This window comes from Athene noctua, chromosome 5 (genome assembly GCF_965140245.1).
Source record: "Athene noctua chromosome 5, bAthNoc1.hap1.1, whole genome shotgun sequence".
NCBI lineage: Eukaryota > Metazoa > Chordata > Aves > Strigiformes > Strigidae > Athene > Athene noctua.
Window position 1 is genome coordinate 33845027 of NC_134041.1, and position 15117 is coordinate 33860143.

Consider the following 15117-nt stretch of genomic DNA (forward strand, 5'->3'; position numbering starts at 1 on the left):
TTTACAGTGTTGCTTTTAGAGTGAGATTTAAATTCTGAAGTCATGCAAATTTGCAAGAAAAAGAGCAAAGCTGTCTTGAAGTGCAGTTAAAGGGGTGAAAAAGGGGTTTGCTTATCCTCCTAGCACCATATGAACGTGGATTTTATCTGTAGACGTCGAGTGTAAAATGTGCCTTAGGTCTTCAGCATTTGTTCTTTGACAGCGGTGTGATCTGTGGTTTGCATGCATTGTGGCAGTGAAGAGTAGCTGCAACGTTATATTTGATTACAGTATGAAGATGCTCTATTCTTGTCAGCGTTACTGAGGATTGTTTTTCTATGAATGTCTCAGCTTCCACCAGTTAAGAAGACCTTAGTTTTTTTTATCAGTGCACTGACTTCTCAAGGCGTAACTGAAGAAGAAGCCTTTAGCTTCCTTTTGTTTTGAGGTGGAAGAAAAATGTGGAACTCTTCTGTCATGTCCACATGTCACACAGTCCAATCAAGACTGAGAAATACGCTGCACTGTTTTAATTCCTGAGATTCAGGCAGACTGTCGATTCAGTTCTGTTCTACAATACCGAGCGTGGTCTTCCCACTGCTTACCTCCATGCTTTTCTGATGGCTTGTGTGTTGGGATTAGGGGGGTTTTGAGTCTGGCTTAAAAGGGTTCAAACATCCCCAGTCCAGAAATGTGTCGTTAACATACTGAACACCTTCCTGTCCTCCGTTGTCTGAATGGATTGGTTGGACAGTGAGGTCGCTTTGCCTTCCGTCACTCATGCAGCAACTGTTTTGCTTAACCACCAGAGATAAATTGGTAAAAGCTCCTTGGCTGTGAGCATTTCAGTAGCTGTCTCTGACAAGAAGAGATGTAGAGCTTAATTAATGTCTGTAAATGACACAGGACTCTCCGAGGCTTTAGTTAGAAACACATGTTATCGGTTGTTAGTTTATTTTTTTTTTTTTAGCACTTAGCAAGGACAGCAAGCTAGAAGCTCTACTGATTTGGGCTGTTCCTCTTGCCCCATGAGACTCAACATGGGAGCTCAATTCTCTGATTTTTTTCCTGGCTGCTGTGACAGAGAGCTATCAGTCTTTTCCTCCCATTTTGCCATGAGAACTCATCAAAGAACAGCTGGTAGTTAAAAATTCATTACAAGCACCAAGAAGGCAGTGTTCTGTAATGGGTAGAGGCAGTAGTAGGCAGCCAGCAGGTTCCCACACTGCCATCGAAAATGAGCTCCAGGGTCTCTTCCAGCTTTGGGCAAACCATTTGACTTTCCCCTTTCCCAGTCAGTCCAGGCACAGAATATGAGCTACAGCAGTACCCTTCCTGCAAAACAGATGAAGCATTTGTACTGGGGATGAGGAGAATAGTTTCACCAGGGTAAATCAGGTTGGGATTAGTCCCCCAACTGCCGTGTCATGGACCCAAAGGAGCTTGATTATGAGATGGAGAACACTCAGTGTGTTTATGTATCTCAGAATAGACCTGCAAGTCCCGTGCCAGGGCTTGAGTGCGCTTGTGGCACAGCCTCGTTTGAGAGCCTTGTGGGAGCTCATTGTCTACATGTGAAATCTGTGTTCATATTTGAACTCCTCTCGTGATCTCGTAACTTGAGGAAGGAGAGGTCCTCCTGGTATGCTTGTCCATTTTGCAGCTATTAACAGGATAGACCTGAGCCACTGTATCTGTCTTTTTGAGGATTTGAACTTTAAAAGCCAAGTGCCTGGTTGTCGGGAGCACAGAGTACAGATGTTCTTTGAGCTGACAGATCAGTGTGTCTGACTGGATGCTTGTGGTCAGAGGTTTTTACTGAGAGCATGGCCCTTCATGGAATATCAGTGGGAGTGTGGGATACCGTTATTGCACGAGGGTTTTGTGAAGTGGGGTTATTGGAACAGGTATCAGGGAAGGTTTCTGTAGATGTGAAAAATACGGCCATTGGAGGGCTAAGCTCTCACAGCTCACTACAGAGCGCGGCCCTAAGCGTTTGGTGAAGTGGATAGGACCTGCTGCAAACCAGGGCTGTTGTCACTTGGTCATCTCAGCTGTTTTTCTGATGGCAGTGGAGCTCATGAGATCTGCTTCTCTAGAAGACGGTTTCTTCTTTCCTGAACATCTTCCCCCGCTTTCCCTGACAGCAATACCTGTAAGTCACCACCCCTCGTGCCCGCAGCAGCACTTATGACTCCGTGATGTACAGAATCAGTTGTTCTGGCCTATAGTAATCAGAACAGAGGAGTAGCGTAAGAACTCCTAGCTTTTAATTTTGGCTCTCCGGCTTAGGTAGGTAAGGAACAAGGCACGGATAAGCCATCTGTGCTTTTCTTTTGTGTCAGGAAAGGGGTATGATCCTACTTGCTTTGTAGGGACGTTATGTGGCTCAATTAATAGCGATGTTGAAATGCCTAAGTGCCAGTCCTGCTGTGATTGTGATAATAGCTGTGGTTGCTCAAGTGCAGTAACTTTGCAGCCAGGTAAGAAGTCAGACGAGGAAAGAGCAGCCACCCTGGGGAGCAGGCCGTACAGTTAGATTTACTACTGTGAGCTTTACCTCTCAGTCTGTACTAATTCTGACATAGAGCACGGGGAGCAATACAAATCGACAGTGCATGTATCCAAGAATGTAAAACTGTTGAGGAATTCATTCTTCTGAATGGGTAATTCTTCGTATCTTTGAAGAATAAAATACGAAAGGACAGCAAGTTTGTGGGGGTGCTAGTAACTTTAAAGAGGAGCTGACTTGCCAAGTGACAGTGTGTCGTGAGAGTGTCTTGCTTCCTAAGCCTGTAAATTGCCAAAGAGGCACAGATTTATCAGAGGAGCCAATAGCTGTGTGCATATAGATTGTCCCTTTTAGCCAGTAATATTTTGTGTATGATTTATTTTACTGACTTTTATAAAAGACACATTTTTAACAGAGAAAGTTGGAATAAATAAATAGTGAGTTGAATTGAATGGAATTTTTCTTTGAATTGCAAACGCTATCTGTACAGACCTGGGATTCTTGCGTGTGAAGCCTTAGACTGATACTTCCACCTCTTCCTTTTGTCCTTTGAAACATTTTGGATGACTTTGTTAAGAGTTCTGACATGAACCTGCTGGACACAAACTGGCAGCCCGCTACGTGTTCTCTATCTGATGTTACGAGGATGTTGTAGCACAAGCACTTAAAGATGCACTTACTCTCCTCTGACTGTTCAGATTAATTTCAGGTGCCTGTTACCCTTAGTTGGGCACAGAATGCGTAAAATCAGCTTGCCTTATTCTGGACTGTGCGTAATTGTCCGCTTTCACTCATGAAAGCTGGCTGTAAGGAGCCATGAACTCCGTTACGGAGCTGTATGTCTGAAACAGGGGGCACTGCCGTTGAAAATGAAGGGCATAATCCTGCCTTCGAGGCACGTGCGCTGCCTGTGTAGGTGAGAGATTTTGCTTTGCACTTTTGGAGTCGTGCCCATGGTTTCCTCTTTCCCAGTGGTAATTTTCAGAGTGCCGTGGGCCCTTCCCACTCGTGACAACTGTGTCAGTAGTTTTGGCACGGGTGGGCACTTGTCACCTCAAACTTTGTGGGAAATCACTCTTGGAGTAGGAAGAAATGGCAACTACTAGAGAAAGAGAAGCTGCGTTGGAGAAAGTGGTTGTGTTGCAGCCTCATTGCGCCCTGGAATATTGCTCTGGGAAAGGATGGAGTGCCAACAGGCAGAAAGGGTCTTGGAGCTGTGAGCAAGGAAAATGTTTTGGTTGATTCCTCCTGTGTGCAGGCTGCTTCCTGTAAGTGAACAAATTCGGTTGGAAGAAACTGTCTGTCTCTTGAGGACTTTTTTCCTCCTAAGTGACATAATCTTCAAGCTCCTTAGTTTTGCCCAAATGTTAGATTCCGTATTTGAGCTTTTTAGTTGTTGATGAGACTTGTATATGAATTATGCTATTTAGGATTTTGCTTTTATTCAGTCGGAGTTCCTCTAAACACCCGTCTCATTTTTTCAGGTGCGGAAACCCAGAGCCCTCAGGCTGTGAAGAGGATGTAAGCCAGGATTCCTCTGAATCCAAACCAGTCCTGGGGACGTAAGTGTGTTTCTTCACTGTTATTTTGCACAGGAAGCCCCAGTCAGGATTCGGTACTGGGGGAGGCTGTGGGCAGCATAGATGTTGCTTCCTTTGAAATTTCAGAGCACTGTTTGCTTGCTTCAAGAGGCTTGTGTAAAGGCCACATATCAACGGTCTGGTAAGATATCCAGCCCTATAACGCAGAGATCTTTCTGTCAGGGAAATTGTCTCAGAATTCAACATGAGACGAACACATCTAGGCCAAGAGTTAGTTGATTAAACAAAGGAGGAGTGTTTGTTTCCCCTGCTTTACCTCTGGTGGTAAATGGTTATGGCTTGTGACTGATTTCATTGTGCATAACAGCAGTGTCTGCAGACCGAAGCTGGGGTTGTTTCAGGCAGCGTGTGTATGCGTGTTTCTTTGCCACTGGTGCCCCTGTGATTTACAGTGTTGCTTTTAGAGTGAGATTTAAATTCTGAAGTCATCCGAATTTGCAAGAAAAAGAGCAAAGCTGTCTTGAAGTGCAGTTAAAGGGGTGAAAAAGGGGTTTGCTTATCCTCCTAGCACCATTTATGTGACTACTGGCTGGAAGAGGTTTGAAATACAGGGATGGCTTCCTTGTCAAGGGGGAAATCTTCAGGACTTCATTTTCTCAGGAAAGTTAGAGGTTTCTTTTGCCTTTTACTCTGGAACAAGGGACTCTTTTCCCTTTCACGTTATGTCCTACTCTGTCACAGTAGGTGATTATGAGGCAGTGGCTGTGGATAGTGGGTCATGTTATGTGACTGCACACAAAAGTCCTTTTCCCTAATCCCTCTGTCAGCTCATGCGAACAAAATTCTCTTGACATCGTTTTTTGATATGCTGCCTGTGTCTTCCCTGCCTGTAATATGTGCTGTGGCCTGTGGTCGTAGTGCACCAATATAGACATGGTGAGCTACCGGCACGTTGCTGTGACGAACCACAGATCTCACAGAAAATGCAGCAGAAAAAAAGAAAAGTTGATAGTTACTTTTTTTATCCAGGCTTGAATTTTCTTAAAACTTGAAGTAATTAGATTATTTTGGCAGACTTTGTTTAGTTTTTTTCACACTCAGTTGAAATTTGTCAACAACATTGTGAGTTATCTCTGGAAAACCATAGCATAAATTTTACGTCTTGTTACAAAATCAAGTTGAAATGATGGGAAGTCCCTGCAAAGACAGGATTTAAAGAATTTCCCATAAGCATCCATTTGTGGAGTATCTATGTACCAGTCCCAATAGGTGGGTGTGGGTTAAAACCTACATAAACCAGGAAAAGGAGATAAACAGATCACTTCCCTCTGTTTCAGGCAGGGTGGAAACCGCATCAGCTCTGGTTTCCCCTCATCCCTCTCAGTCTGTGTTAGGCTTGTCCATGGGCAGTTCTCTGCAGTTGGTGTCTTTTTAGCTACATGTGTCTAAGAAGGCGTGCGATAACTTTCCTGAACAAGATCCAGTGCTCCTCTAACTCCTTAAGCGTTCCTCTTCCAGCATAACCGAGCATAACCTTTTTGCATGGTGTAATTTGACAAAGCCTCCCTGTCTTTGAGCTAAGGGTAAACTCAAGGTTCTGCTGATACATTTTTTTGTTAAACGCATTTCATCCTGAGATTAGCAAGGCCAGTCTGTCTTCTGGGTTCAGCTGTCTTGGCGCTTCAAGCTCGATACGGGGCACTGCCCGTGCTGCACATGTCACGGTTAGGGTGTTATCTTCACAGATGAGGCAATCTCACTGTGTATGTTCATGGGGGTTAGGTTCAGGCTTAGACGGCTTTTTCACAGAAGCCAAGGTTTCCTTCAGTCTTTCTCCTAAGACAGCAGATCGTGAGTAGTATGGGTTGGAGGACAATGCAGCTTCAGCTTGGTCCCTAGACTTGGCAGCAGCAACTGATGGGAGGAAGGGCAGCAAAGGAAGCGTTTGATTTAGCGCTTCCACGGGGGAAGCTGCTACCCTGAATGCGTCCAGAGGAGGGCAACCAAGGTGGTGTCAGGGCTGGAGGCATGTCCTGTGAGGAGCGGCTGAGGACCTTGGGCTTGTCTGGTTTGGAGAAAAGGAGGCTGAGGGGCGACCTCATGGCTCTCTGCAGCTTCCTGAGGAGGGGACGTGGAGAGGGAGGTGCTGAGCTCTTCTCCCTGGGATCCAGGGACAGGACGCATGGGAATGGTTCAGGGCTGTGCCAGGGGAGGTTCAGGCTGGGCATTAGGAAGCATTTCTTTACTGAGAGAGTGGTCAAACCCTGGAACAGGCTTCCCAGAGAGGTGGTCAATGCCCCAAGGCCGTCAGTGTTTGAGAGGCATTTGGACAATGCCCTTAACAACGTGCCGTAACTTTTGGTCAGCCCTGAAGTGGTCAGGCAGTCGGACTTAGATGATCGTTGTAGGTCCCTTCCAACTGAAATAATCTGTTCTATTCTATCAATATTTGATGTCCTGAATTTAATAGAAGAGTCTCAATATAGCTTAAGTGGATTTGATTCTTTATTCGTTTTCATTTGGGGACTATAATCAGATCCACTTGGGGGAGGGCAAATCAGGAGCAACTTCACTGAGGTCCCTGGCAAAATCTGAGTGATATCTTAATAAGATTCCATGTATAAAAATTAAATTCTTTGCTCAAAAAAGTCTTCATACTGCCTTCATGTGGGGTATGAATGCCTGTGTTTTTATTGTTGTATTAGACACAGATACCTGCGGTTGCATCAATACATGCTGTTTACAACCAGTGTGTTCTTGTGTATTTGCTCTTAGTGAAGTAGCATCAATCTTAGGAGCCTGGCTTGATCAGTGTACTGAGGATTTCAGAGAGCCGCCTGACTACCCATGTTTGATGAAGCTGTTGGATTACTTGAAGAAGAATATCCCTGGCTCTGACCTGGAGAGGAGGGCGCAGAACCTCTTGGAGAAGTTCCAGAACCAAGAAGTGGAAAAGGACGGTAAGTTACCTTTCCCTTCTGCCTTCCTGTTCTCCCGGACTGTGTGGTGACACAGGGGTTTGTGTGGAGTACACTTCACTAACTCGTAGGCTAATTGATTATATTGTGAGGCTCACCAGGGACTTTTTTCTTGTTTCTTTCTTTAAAAAAAAATCTCTGTGAGGCTGCAGGCTCTGTGCGGGATGAAATAGTCCTATAGTGTAGGTGCCTATGCCTGTTTATTGTGGGGATTGGGATTGGGAAATCCAGCACTTGTCTAATATTTAGCCAAAACTTTGAGATTACTGCAGCAACTAAGTCGTTAATTGTCAGCGCCCTTCCCGTGTCATGGAATTAAAACACACAGCAGGTCTCTAGCTGTTTTTTTCATTTCAACACACATGCACCGAGAAAAGCCCAAACCAGCAGAAAGAAAAATACAGAGCTGTGGGGTTAGAAGAGTTTTAGACTTGTCGCTTACTTTATCAGAGCTCCATCTTTGTTTATTTCTGAGATTTCTTTCAGAACTCTTAATGTGTGGTCTGGCATCAAGGCTTGCTGATAATTATTGTCCCAAAGCATTCATATTGTGCTATGAATTTACAAATTTGGGTCCTAATCCTACAGTTTGATTTGCGTAATCAGACCTCCGTTCAGTGCTGCCATCAGCCATGCCGGTAGATTAGACTGCAGTATCAGATACGTAGAAAAAAGCCATTTCTGGCCTCAATTCTTGCTGCTTGAGCAATGCAAATCAAGGTGAGTCAGAGACTGCAAATTCAAAAGGGGCACGTGGTTGCTGTCAGTGAAGTCAAGAGGGCAGCTGGGCTTTGAGGGGGACCTAAACGGATCAGCGATTTGAAGATGATGAGATACTTGAGTACGAGAGAATTCCAGCTTCTTGGACAGCAGGGAAAAGACTGGTTACACATTTATGAAGGTGAAGGAGAAAAGAGAAAAAAAAGGCATGAAAAAAGAAAAGGAAAATTCTTGCGTTGCACTCGAGGACCTGATTTTAAAGGCACTGGGAGATTTTGAGTAGGGTTGCAACTTTGCGATGAGGATTTTCACTGAATTTCAAGGCGGAAGGGAAAATGAGGAGTTACACAGCCAAAAAGAGGGAGAAGAAGGTGTAACTCTTGTAACAGTTTGGTAGAAATCCATTTAATTATGCGCAGTGTTACAAAACAGTCACGGAAAAATAATGCTGGAACAGAGGTCTCCCTTTATTGCGTTTAGCTCTGTCAATAAATTGTGCAGTTGGAATGTGCGGATGGAAGTCTGGATAGAGCCTCTAGTTAATAATTTGTTACATCAGAACTGTAGCAATTTACACTGATGATTAGGTTTTGCTAATGAACAAAGAAAGGAAAACTGAAGTATTTTGAAAAACAATGATAAAATATCGCAGTCTGCTTTTGTCGCTTTAATATCTGTTCTGCTTTAACTGGTTATGAAGTATTGCACAACACACTCTGAAATGCACTGGTTGTTTTTGTTAATGAAATCTCACTAGTAGTAAACTCAGCACTTTCAGTGTTAGTCTTCAACAAGTCCATTTTTTTTCCCTCCCTTCTCATGGAGTTACTGTCACCTTACAGTAAAAGGGATTAGGAAGAGGATTTCTTTTCAGAGATTTTCTGTTTGACTTCCTCCTCTACCATGGGAAACAAGGGCATATTTCTTTGTGTTTTAATGTGGCTTTGTTCTCAACCTGTGGGAGCCAAAAGGTGACATGGGAACATCTGTGAAATCCTTTCCCTTCTGCACTGGATCTGGTCCCTTGATGAGGACAACTCTCCTCTCTCACCTCTTCATTGCTGCCCAGGGCAGATTTAGAAGCAGCATTCAGCTGAATGCTGTAGGTGCTCACTGTTCTCCCTTTTCTGGGCAGAAATCCCAGAGAGGGAAGGTGAGGGATGCTGGAATAAACTCTCTTCAATGTAGTTTATGTAAGCACAAATGGTGCCAAGAAATCTGATCTCTCCTTTTAGTTCCCCACATGGGAGCTGAAATCTGGATATAAGAGCACTCCTAATGCAGTATTTTGGGGATATGACTGCAGTCTTGTTCCTTTTCAGTTTGGTTAATTTTTGGTTTTTCAGATTATAAGACGCATTAATACTAAAAGGTAGATTAACAAAATTCTGCAATGTTAATAAGAAATTTTTGTTGGGGCATTCTTCTTTCAGAAGAATGTTTAGTGAATGGGTTAAGTCACTTCTCTGCTAAGAGACCCTGAACAGCTCAGTTCTCTTTTCCTTCCACCTTTTCTTTGCCAATTTAATTTTCTGGTCATCATCTTTCTCACCAAAATATGCAGCACAGCGGGGCTATTAGGTCAGGCAGGACCCTTTGTGTGTTCTGCTATAATATATAGAGTGGTGGTTTAAAATAAACAAACATCTGCTTTGATTCACTGTTTGCTGTATAAATTTACCAAGTCGTGTTTTCCATCCTGGACAGATGGGTTCCGTGTTGCTTCCCTCTGTAACCTACGTGATGAAGAGGAAATGGACATCAGCAGGCCTGAAGAATTCTCTTTTTTCCAGGCAGACCTTGTGGCAGAACAGTTGACATACATGGATGCAGTATGTAGAGTATATGTACTACTTGAAATGCTGGGGTAAATAGTGTGGGGCTTCTAAAAATTTTTTGTAAAGATATGTCAATGTAAGTATAGTGTTCCAGAAAAGGTCTGTTGTTGGGACACAGAACACAGCTCTGCTTGGTTATCCAAACTGGCTTCATTCATTGGGCTTTTTTTCCTTCAGTCATTCCAAAGATTATTTTTTTTTTAAATTAAAATAAGCGTGAATGTATACTGTGTAGCCTTTTCTGCAAAGCTCAGTATTTGTACACCTGAGAAATAGCACATTTTTATGACGTATACTAAAGATGTATCGGTACTCTTAAATGCAGTGCTCTGATTTGATTTGTCTGTATCAATCTCCTTCAAAATATCATGATATAAAAGAATTTCCCCTTGGTTTTCCCAGGAGTGTTTAGCTGTCAGTTCTTTCAGGGCATCAAGCCTATAAAGTGTCTATTTCTGCCAAATATACAATAGATATATATATTAAAGTATATACACTTTATGTATAAAAAAAATAAAGTGTACATACTGCCAAAGCGTGTATTTCAAACTAACGGAAAACAAATATTTACCTTTTAATGCCATATTAGATTTAGATCCATGTAAACAGGCATTTCTTCTTGTGGATAGTAGAGATTTAGGAGAACCCTGCTGACGTAGACACCTCTGCTTCACTCTAGGAACTCTTCAAGAAGGTTGTGCCCTACCACTGTTTGGGATGCATCTGGTCTCGACGGAATAAGAAAGAATATAAGCACCTGGCGCTGACCATCAGGGCTACCATCTCACAGTTCAATGTCGTTACCAAATGTGTGGTCAGCACTATCCTGAAGGACAAGGAGCTCAAATCACAGCAAAGAGCCAAGATCATTGAGAAATGGATTCATATTGCACATGTAAGGCATTTATTCTAGACTGTTTAATGTTTCTCGTGTGGGTGCCTTGGAGTGGGGGAGTTGGAAGGGGAGGAAGGTGTTGGATGCGTTGGTCCCAGGCCATCTTAGCTCTAATGCTTTCTATTTTTGACTGCCTTTCTTTGTAACAGTAGATGAAGTGTTGCCCTTCCTCAGTTGCTTCCCCACCATGGAAGTGGGGTTGGTGCTTGTCTCTTTGGTTGGGGAGTGCTAATTAATGGGTGAGGCAGGTACTGTGTCTTGCAGATGGGGAGTGCCACATACTTGATGATGCAACGTTTATGGGAAGATGGGTATAAATTCAACCAGTTCACTTCCCTGGAACTAAATGCTGCTCGTATCAGGGAAGGAAGAGAAGTGATGGTTGATATCATCCAAAGGTTAGACTTGTTTGCAGAAGAAAGTCTAACAAGAAAGGAGTCGGACTGGCAGTGGTGCAAGCAGCAGGCACAGTCAGAATAAGCTTTGCACTTGCCTGCCTTTGGCCATTCGTGTTCAGCCAGTGAGCATCATGCTCCCTCTCCTGCGTCGATGAACGCCATGGGACTTGAAATCAGATGTGGTGGAAGGCAGCACAACTGTTTGTGTTTTATACATTTACATATGTGTGTGTACATGTGAAAGGAAAGCAAATACAGGGTTTGAAGTAAGTGCAGAGAAAGCTAACACTTCTAGGAAGCAGTAGCCTCTTCAACATGGAAAAAATGAAATTATTGTTTGTACTCTTTTGTTTTGAAAAGTCCTTGAGGCTGGAAGGTCATTTGCCTACTGAGTTATTCATGGTTCCCATCATGTATGCAAACCAGCTGAGTTTGGAGGGGGTGAGGGGTGCAAGCAGTGACCAGAAAAAATAAGTAGAGTTACAATATGGTACCAGACTCCTCCTCATCTTACCTTTCTGGTTTATCATTGTCTCACGCGTTTCTCTAACCCGTTTATACTCTTGGCTTCGATTCCTTTGTCTTGTAGCAGATTGTGTGTTTCTTAATCTTTGTGCGAAAGGGTTTTTCATGACTTCTTTACATAACTCCAGTTTGCTAATTTCTTAGATCTTATCTTTAACATTTTACTGTAAGCTTTTTAACTCCCCTCAGAGCACTGGGCAGCTGGCAGCAAACGGGATCTCTCTTGAAGAGAACATTTAAAGCACTTTCATATGGATGTGTGTTGACTTGTGTTTTAAGAATCACGTGGATTCTTTCTGAGCTATACAAAATAAGCAGTCATAAAAAGTTCAAGCCAAGCAGAGGCTTTCCAACCTTGACCCTGCACTTGTATGCTCCCAGCGGCAGCGTTGTTAGTCCTGGCACCTGAGCTTTGGCAGCTGCTGGTTCAGGAGGCTGGTGTGGGGAAGAAGTCTTTCACCTCTTTTGGCACTTCCATTGACTCATTGTTCTCGTCTGATGGCTGCTTTGTAGCCCCTGTGAATGGATTAGGAAGTTTGATTCCTATTGTCTGTGGGCAGATCTTTAAGTTGCAGAGGGTACCAGCTGAAGGGGCCTTCGTGGGGCAGCCTGGGCTGCAGCCTGGGCGAGCAAGTACGAAGCAGCTTCCTGCTGGTCCCAGGGAGCAGGGAGGCCCGGGAAGCCAGGACAGGGACCGCTCTCGGCATACTTGTTCTGTGGATGGAGAACTTTGATCTCCACCTCTGTTGATTCAGTGCTTCTCCCTGTACTTAGTTCATACACATAATTCAATGCTCCAGTCTTAGCTAAGCACGTGAAAAATGCATGAGCACGCTCTACAAAATAATTGCACATGTCGAACAGCTAGTTGCATATCTGCTTAGCTGCCCACTTCTGAAGAAAGCTGCTTGCTTTTTGCGTGCAAATGAATGTTTTGAATAGTTAGATGTCTGAATTAGAAAATAATCCCCTCATTAAAGTGCAGTTATTCCCAGACTGCTGACTCTGTAACTAAGCAGCGTGGAGTTCCACGTTTGTTATTTGTTCGTGACTTTTGGATCCAGTTTCTTGGTTTACAGGATAAACCGAATACTTTTCCGAACTGCCAGCCCTCTCTGCTCCACCTAGATCTGGGGTTCCTGAGCAGGAGCAGCCAATTTTACTCACACAATTTTTTCTTTAAAACTGAAAAGGAACGTTGAAATCGTTACTACCCTGTTATGCTTAATCTTTTAAACTCAAAGTTGCTTCTGCACAGTATTCTTTCTGGTTTCCCCCCTGTGAAGGGCACAGCATGAAACAATGTTATTCAGAGCAGTCTTAAAAATTCTTCCTATATGTAAATGAAAGCTTGCTAAAGTTTAGTCTGCAATCAGTTAAATCATTGAGAACACCAAATCCAGGATTGAATTCCTAATGTGCTGTGGGTGCGTATGCCTGGTCGTGAACCTTCTGCGTCACTGACAATGTAGATGTATCATCAGTATTTGGGTTAGGAGATTAACGACGTCTGAATTAATGATGCACTTGTGTTGGAAGACTAATGGCGTCTAGACTGATGATGGCTAAAAGCAAAAGAATTTGTGCTTGTTATGGAAGAAACAGATAAGAAGGGATTCCTTTAAAATAGCAAAGCAGAAACTTATCTACCGGCTGCCCGCGGTTAGTAGTCCTTATTGAAAGTGCTGACAGGAACTAGTTTTTGAAATGGGCATGCGCTAGAGCAGCACACGGGTTTACCGTTATTTTTAGAATGTACAAGAATATATAAGGACTTGTTTTTCTCATAAACTTTGGAGCTTGACTGTTAACCATATTGGTGTGTGTCTTGTCCCGCAACCTCGTCCTGCAACAATATGCTTTAGATTATGCAACGTGCAGTTAAGTCAAGATGGTTCCAAATTGGATCTTCCAGTGCAAACTCCTGTGTTTGAGAAATCTCAGTGCTGAGAATTTGTGCCTCTCAATCCCTGTTCTCCCCGGTCTGAATTTCAAGTTGAAGTTAAAGAAAGCAGGGTCTTGTTCTTAAATGTGTCGGTCTCAGAAGAAGAGCCGTTACGTGGTTCCTTTGGCTGCAAAGTTTGCAAGAAGAGCTTTCAGGTCTTGCATGTCCTACCACGTGATTGTGAACTTGGTCTTCATCTAGCCTAACTGCTAACCTGCTTCAAGTGCTGCGGTGTGCCTAGTCAGTCTTCTTAAACCACACTTTGTTAAATGTAGCCTCCTAAGTTGCCCAAAGATTTTTTTTTTTTTTTTTTTTTTTAGGTAAATAAAAGGGAGTAAATGTACTTGCCTTAGTTGTTCAGTCAATTTTAATGCAACTTGTGAACAGAGTTGCTGATATACCAAGGTCTGACTTTTGTTTATGTTAAGGTTGCTTTACATTGATTCAGTCCTACAAAGGAAATAAAGTATGTCTATTTTCACTGTAAGGATCCTTTACATATTCAGCATTATTAGTGTAATAATGAGTCCCATCAAAATTTGCAAAGTGGAATTGTAGTTTGGATTTGGATATATTCTCATCTACATGCAACAGTCAAATGGGCACGTGTTTTGTCTGTTAATTTGCATGTACGGACACCTGTTAGTGAGAGCTTGTATTTGCAAGAGTTTAAGTCTGTGGTGCCCGGGCGTTCTAGTTCATGAGCCGCCAACAGATTTACAGGAGTTCCTTGAAGAGTCTCAGGCCAGACTTTCCCTCTCCTCCTTGCTTGCATCTGCTTTACCAGGAATCTGTGCTGTCTTTTTGAGAACTAGGTTTTTCAGTATCCTTTTCCATCCAACCTTTTCCCCCAGAGAAACTGTAAGAAATGCCTATGAACCAGTCCCTCTGTTAGGATTTGGTACTGACTCTGGAAAAGCTGGGAAGTTTTTTTCTCTTGAACAGTGTGCACGTACTTGAATAACAGGTTATTCCTTTGCATGTCTTTATTTTTAATTGACGCTTAGATGATTGAGGGTTTACATTTTTAATACCACATATAAAGAGGCAAAGCCTGTTTTTTCCTCTAAAGGGTAAAAGGGATTGGTAACTGTAAAGAGTTTTTTAAGAAGTGTAATATTTGTGCTTTCTAGCCTGGCTTCATGGACTCAGTTCCACTTTTATTTTTACTGGGACAACTGGAAGCTGTACCACTGCAACATCACCACAAATACATGAAAGTGAGGAAAACAAGATATAAATGCCAAAGCCCATAAAGTGTTTGTTGGCTGGGGGGGGTGGCGGGGGGGAGTGATATTTTTGATGCTCCATATTTGTACAGCTGCCTGCTTAGCAGTGAGAATGTGTAGCGAGCATGACACCAGTCAAACAGAAGAGCACTAACATATTCGTAATGCTGACATTACATGCTCCTGTATCTCTAACCACTCCTTTCACAGGAATGTAGGATCCTGAAGAATTTTTCCTCCTTGAGGGCCATCATTTCAGCACTGCAATCCAACTCCATCTATCGGCTGAAGAAGACCTGGGTGTGTGTTTCAAAGTAAGCATCCCCCTCTGCCCCTGTGGCTAGCCCCAAACAAAGACAAAAAGCTCCGTGCTCTTTCTTTCCATCTTGTTCTTCTCGGTCTTCCTATTCTGCTCCTTCATGGACAAGTGTCCTCTTAGAAGATACTCTCATTCCTGTGAGGCTCAGACCCCTTTTTTTGGGTCTGTCTGCTGTGAGCTCTTCTTTCATATTGACGGGACCACCTGCCCTCAGGGGTACTGGGTCTCTTCTGTCCTT

The 15117-nt window shown here is 43.2% G+C and overlaps 1 protein-coding gene across 1 annotated transcript in view; it reads left to right on the forward strand.

Annotated features, from left to right (window-relative positions):
- LOC141961092 (ral guanine nucleotide dissociation stimulator-like 1) overlaps window positions 1–15117 on the forward strand; it is a 43582-nt gene that overhangs the window by 10754 nt on the left and 17711 nt on the right. The window contains exons 5-8 of the mRNA XM_074907642.1: window positions 6808–6992; window positions 9438–9562; window positions 10248–10463; window positions 14771–14874. Coding sequence (XP_074763743.1) covers window positions 6808–6992; window positions 9438–9562; window positions 10248–10463; window positions 14771–14874 — 630 coding nt within the window. The remainder of the gene's footprint in view (window positions 1–6807; window positions 6993–9437; window positions 9563–10247; window positions 10464–14770; window positions 14875–15117) is intronic.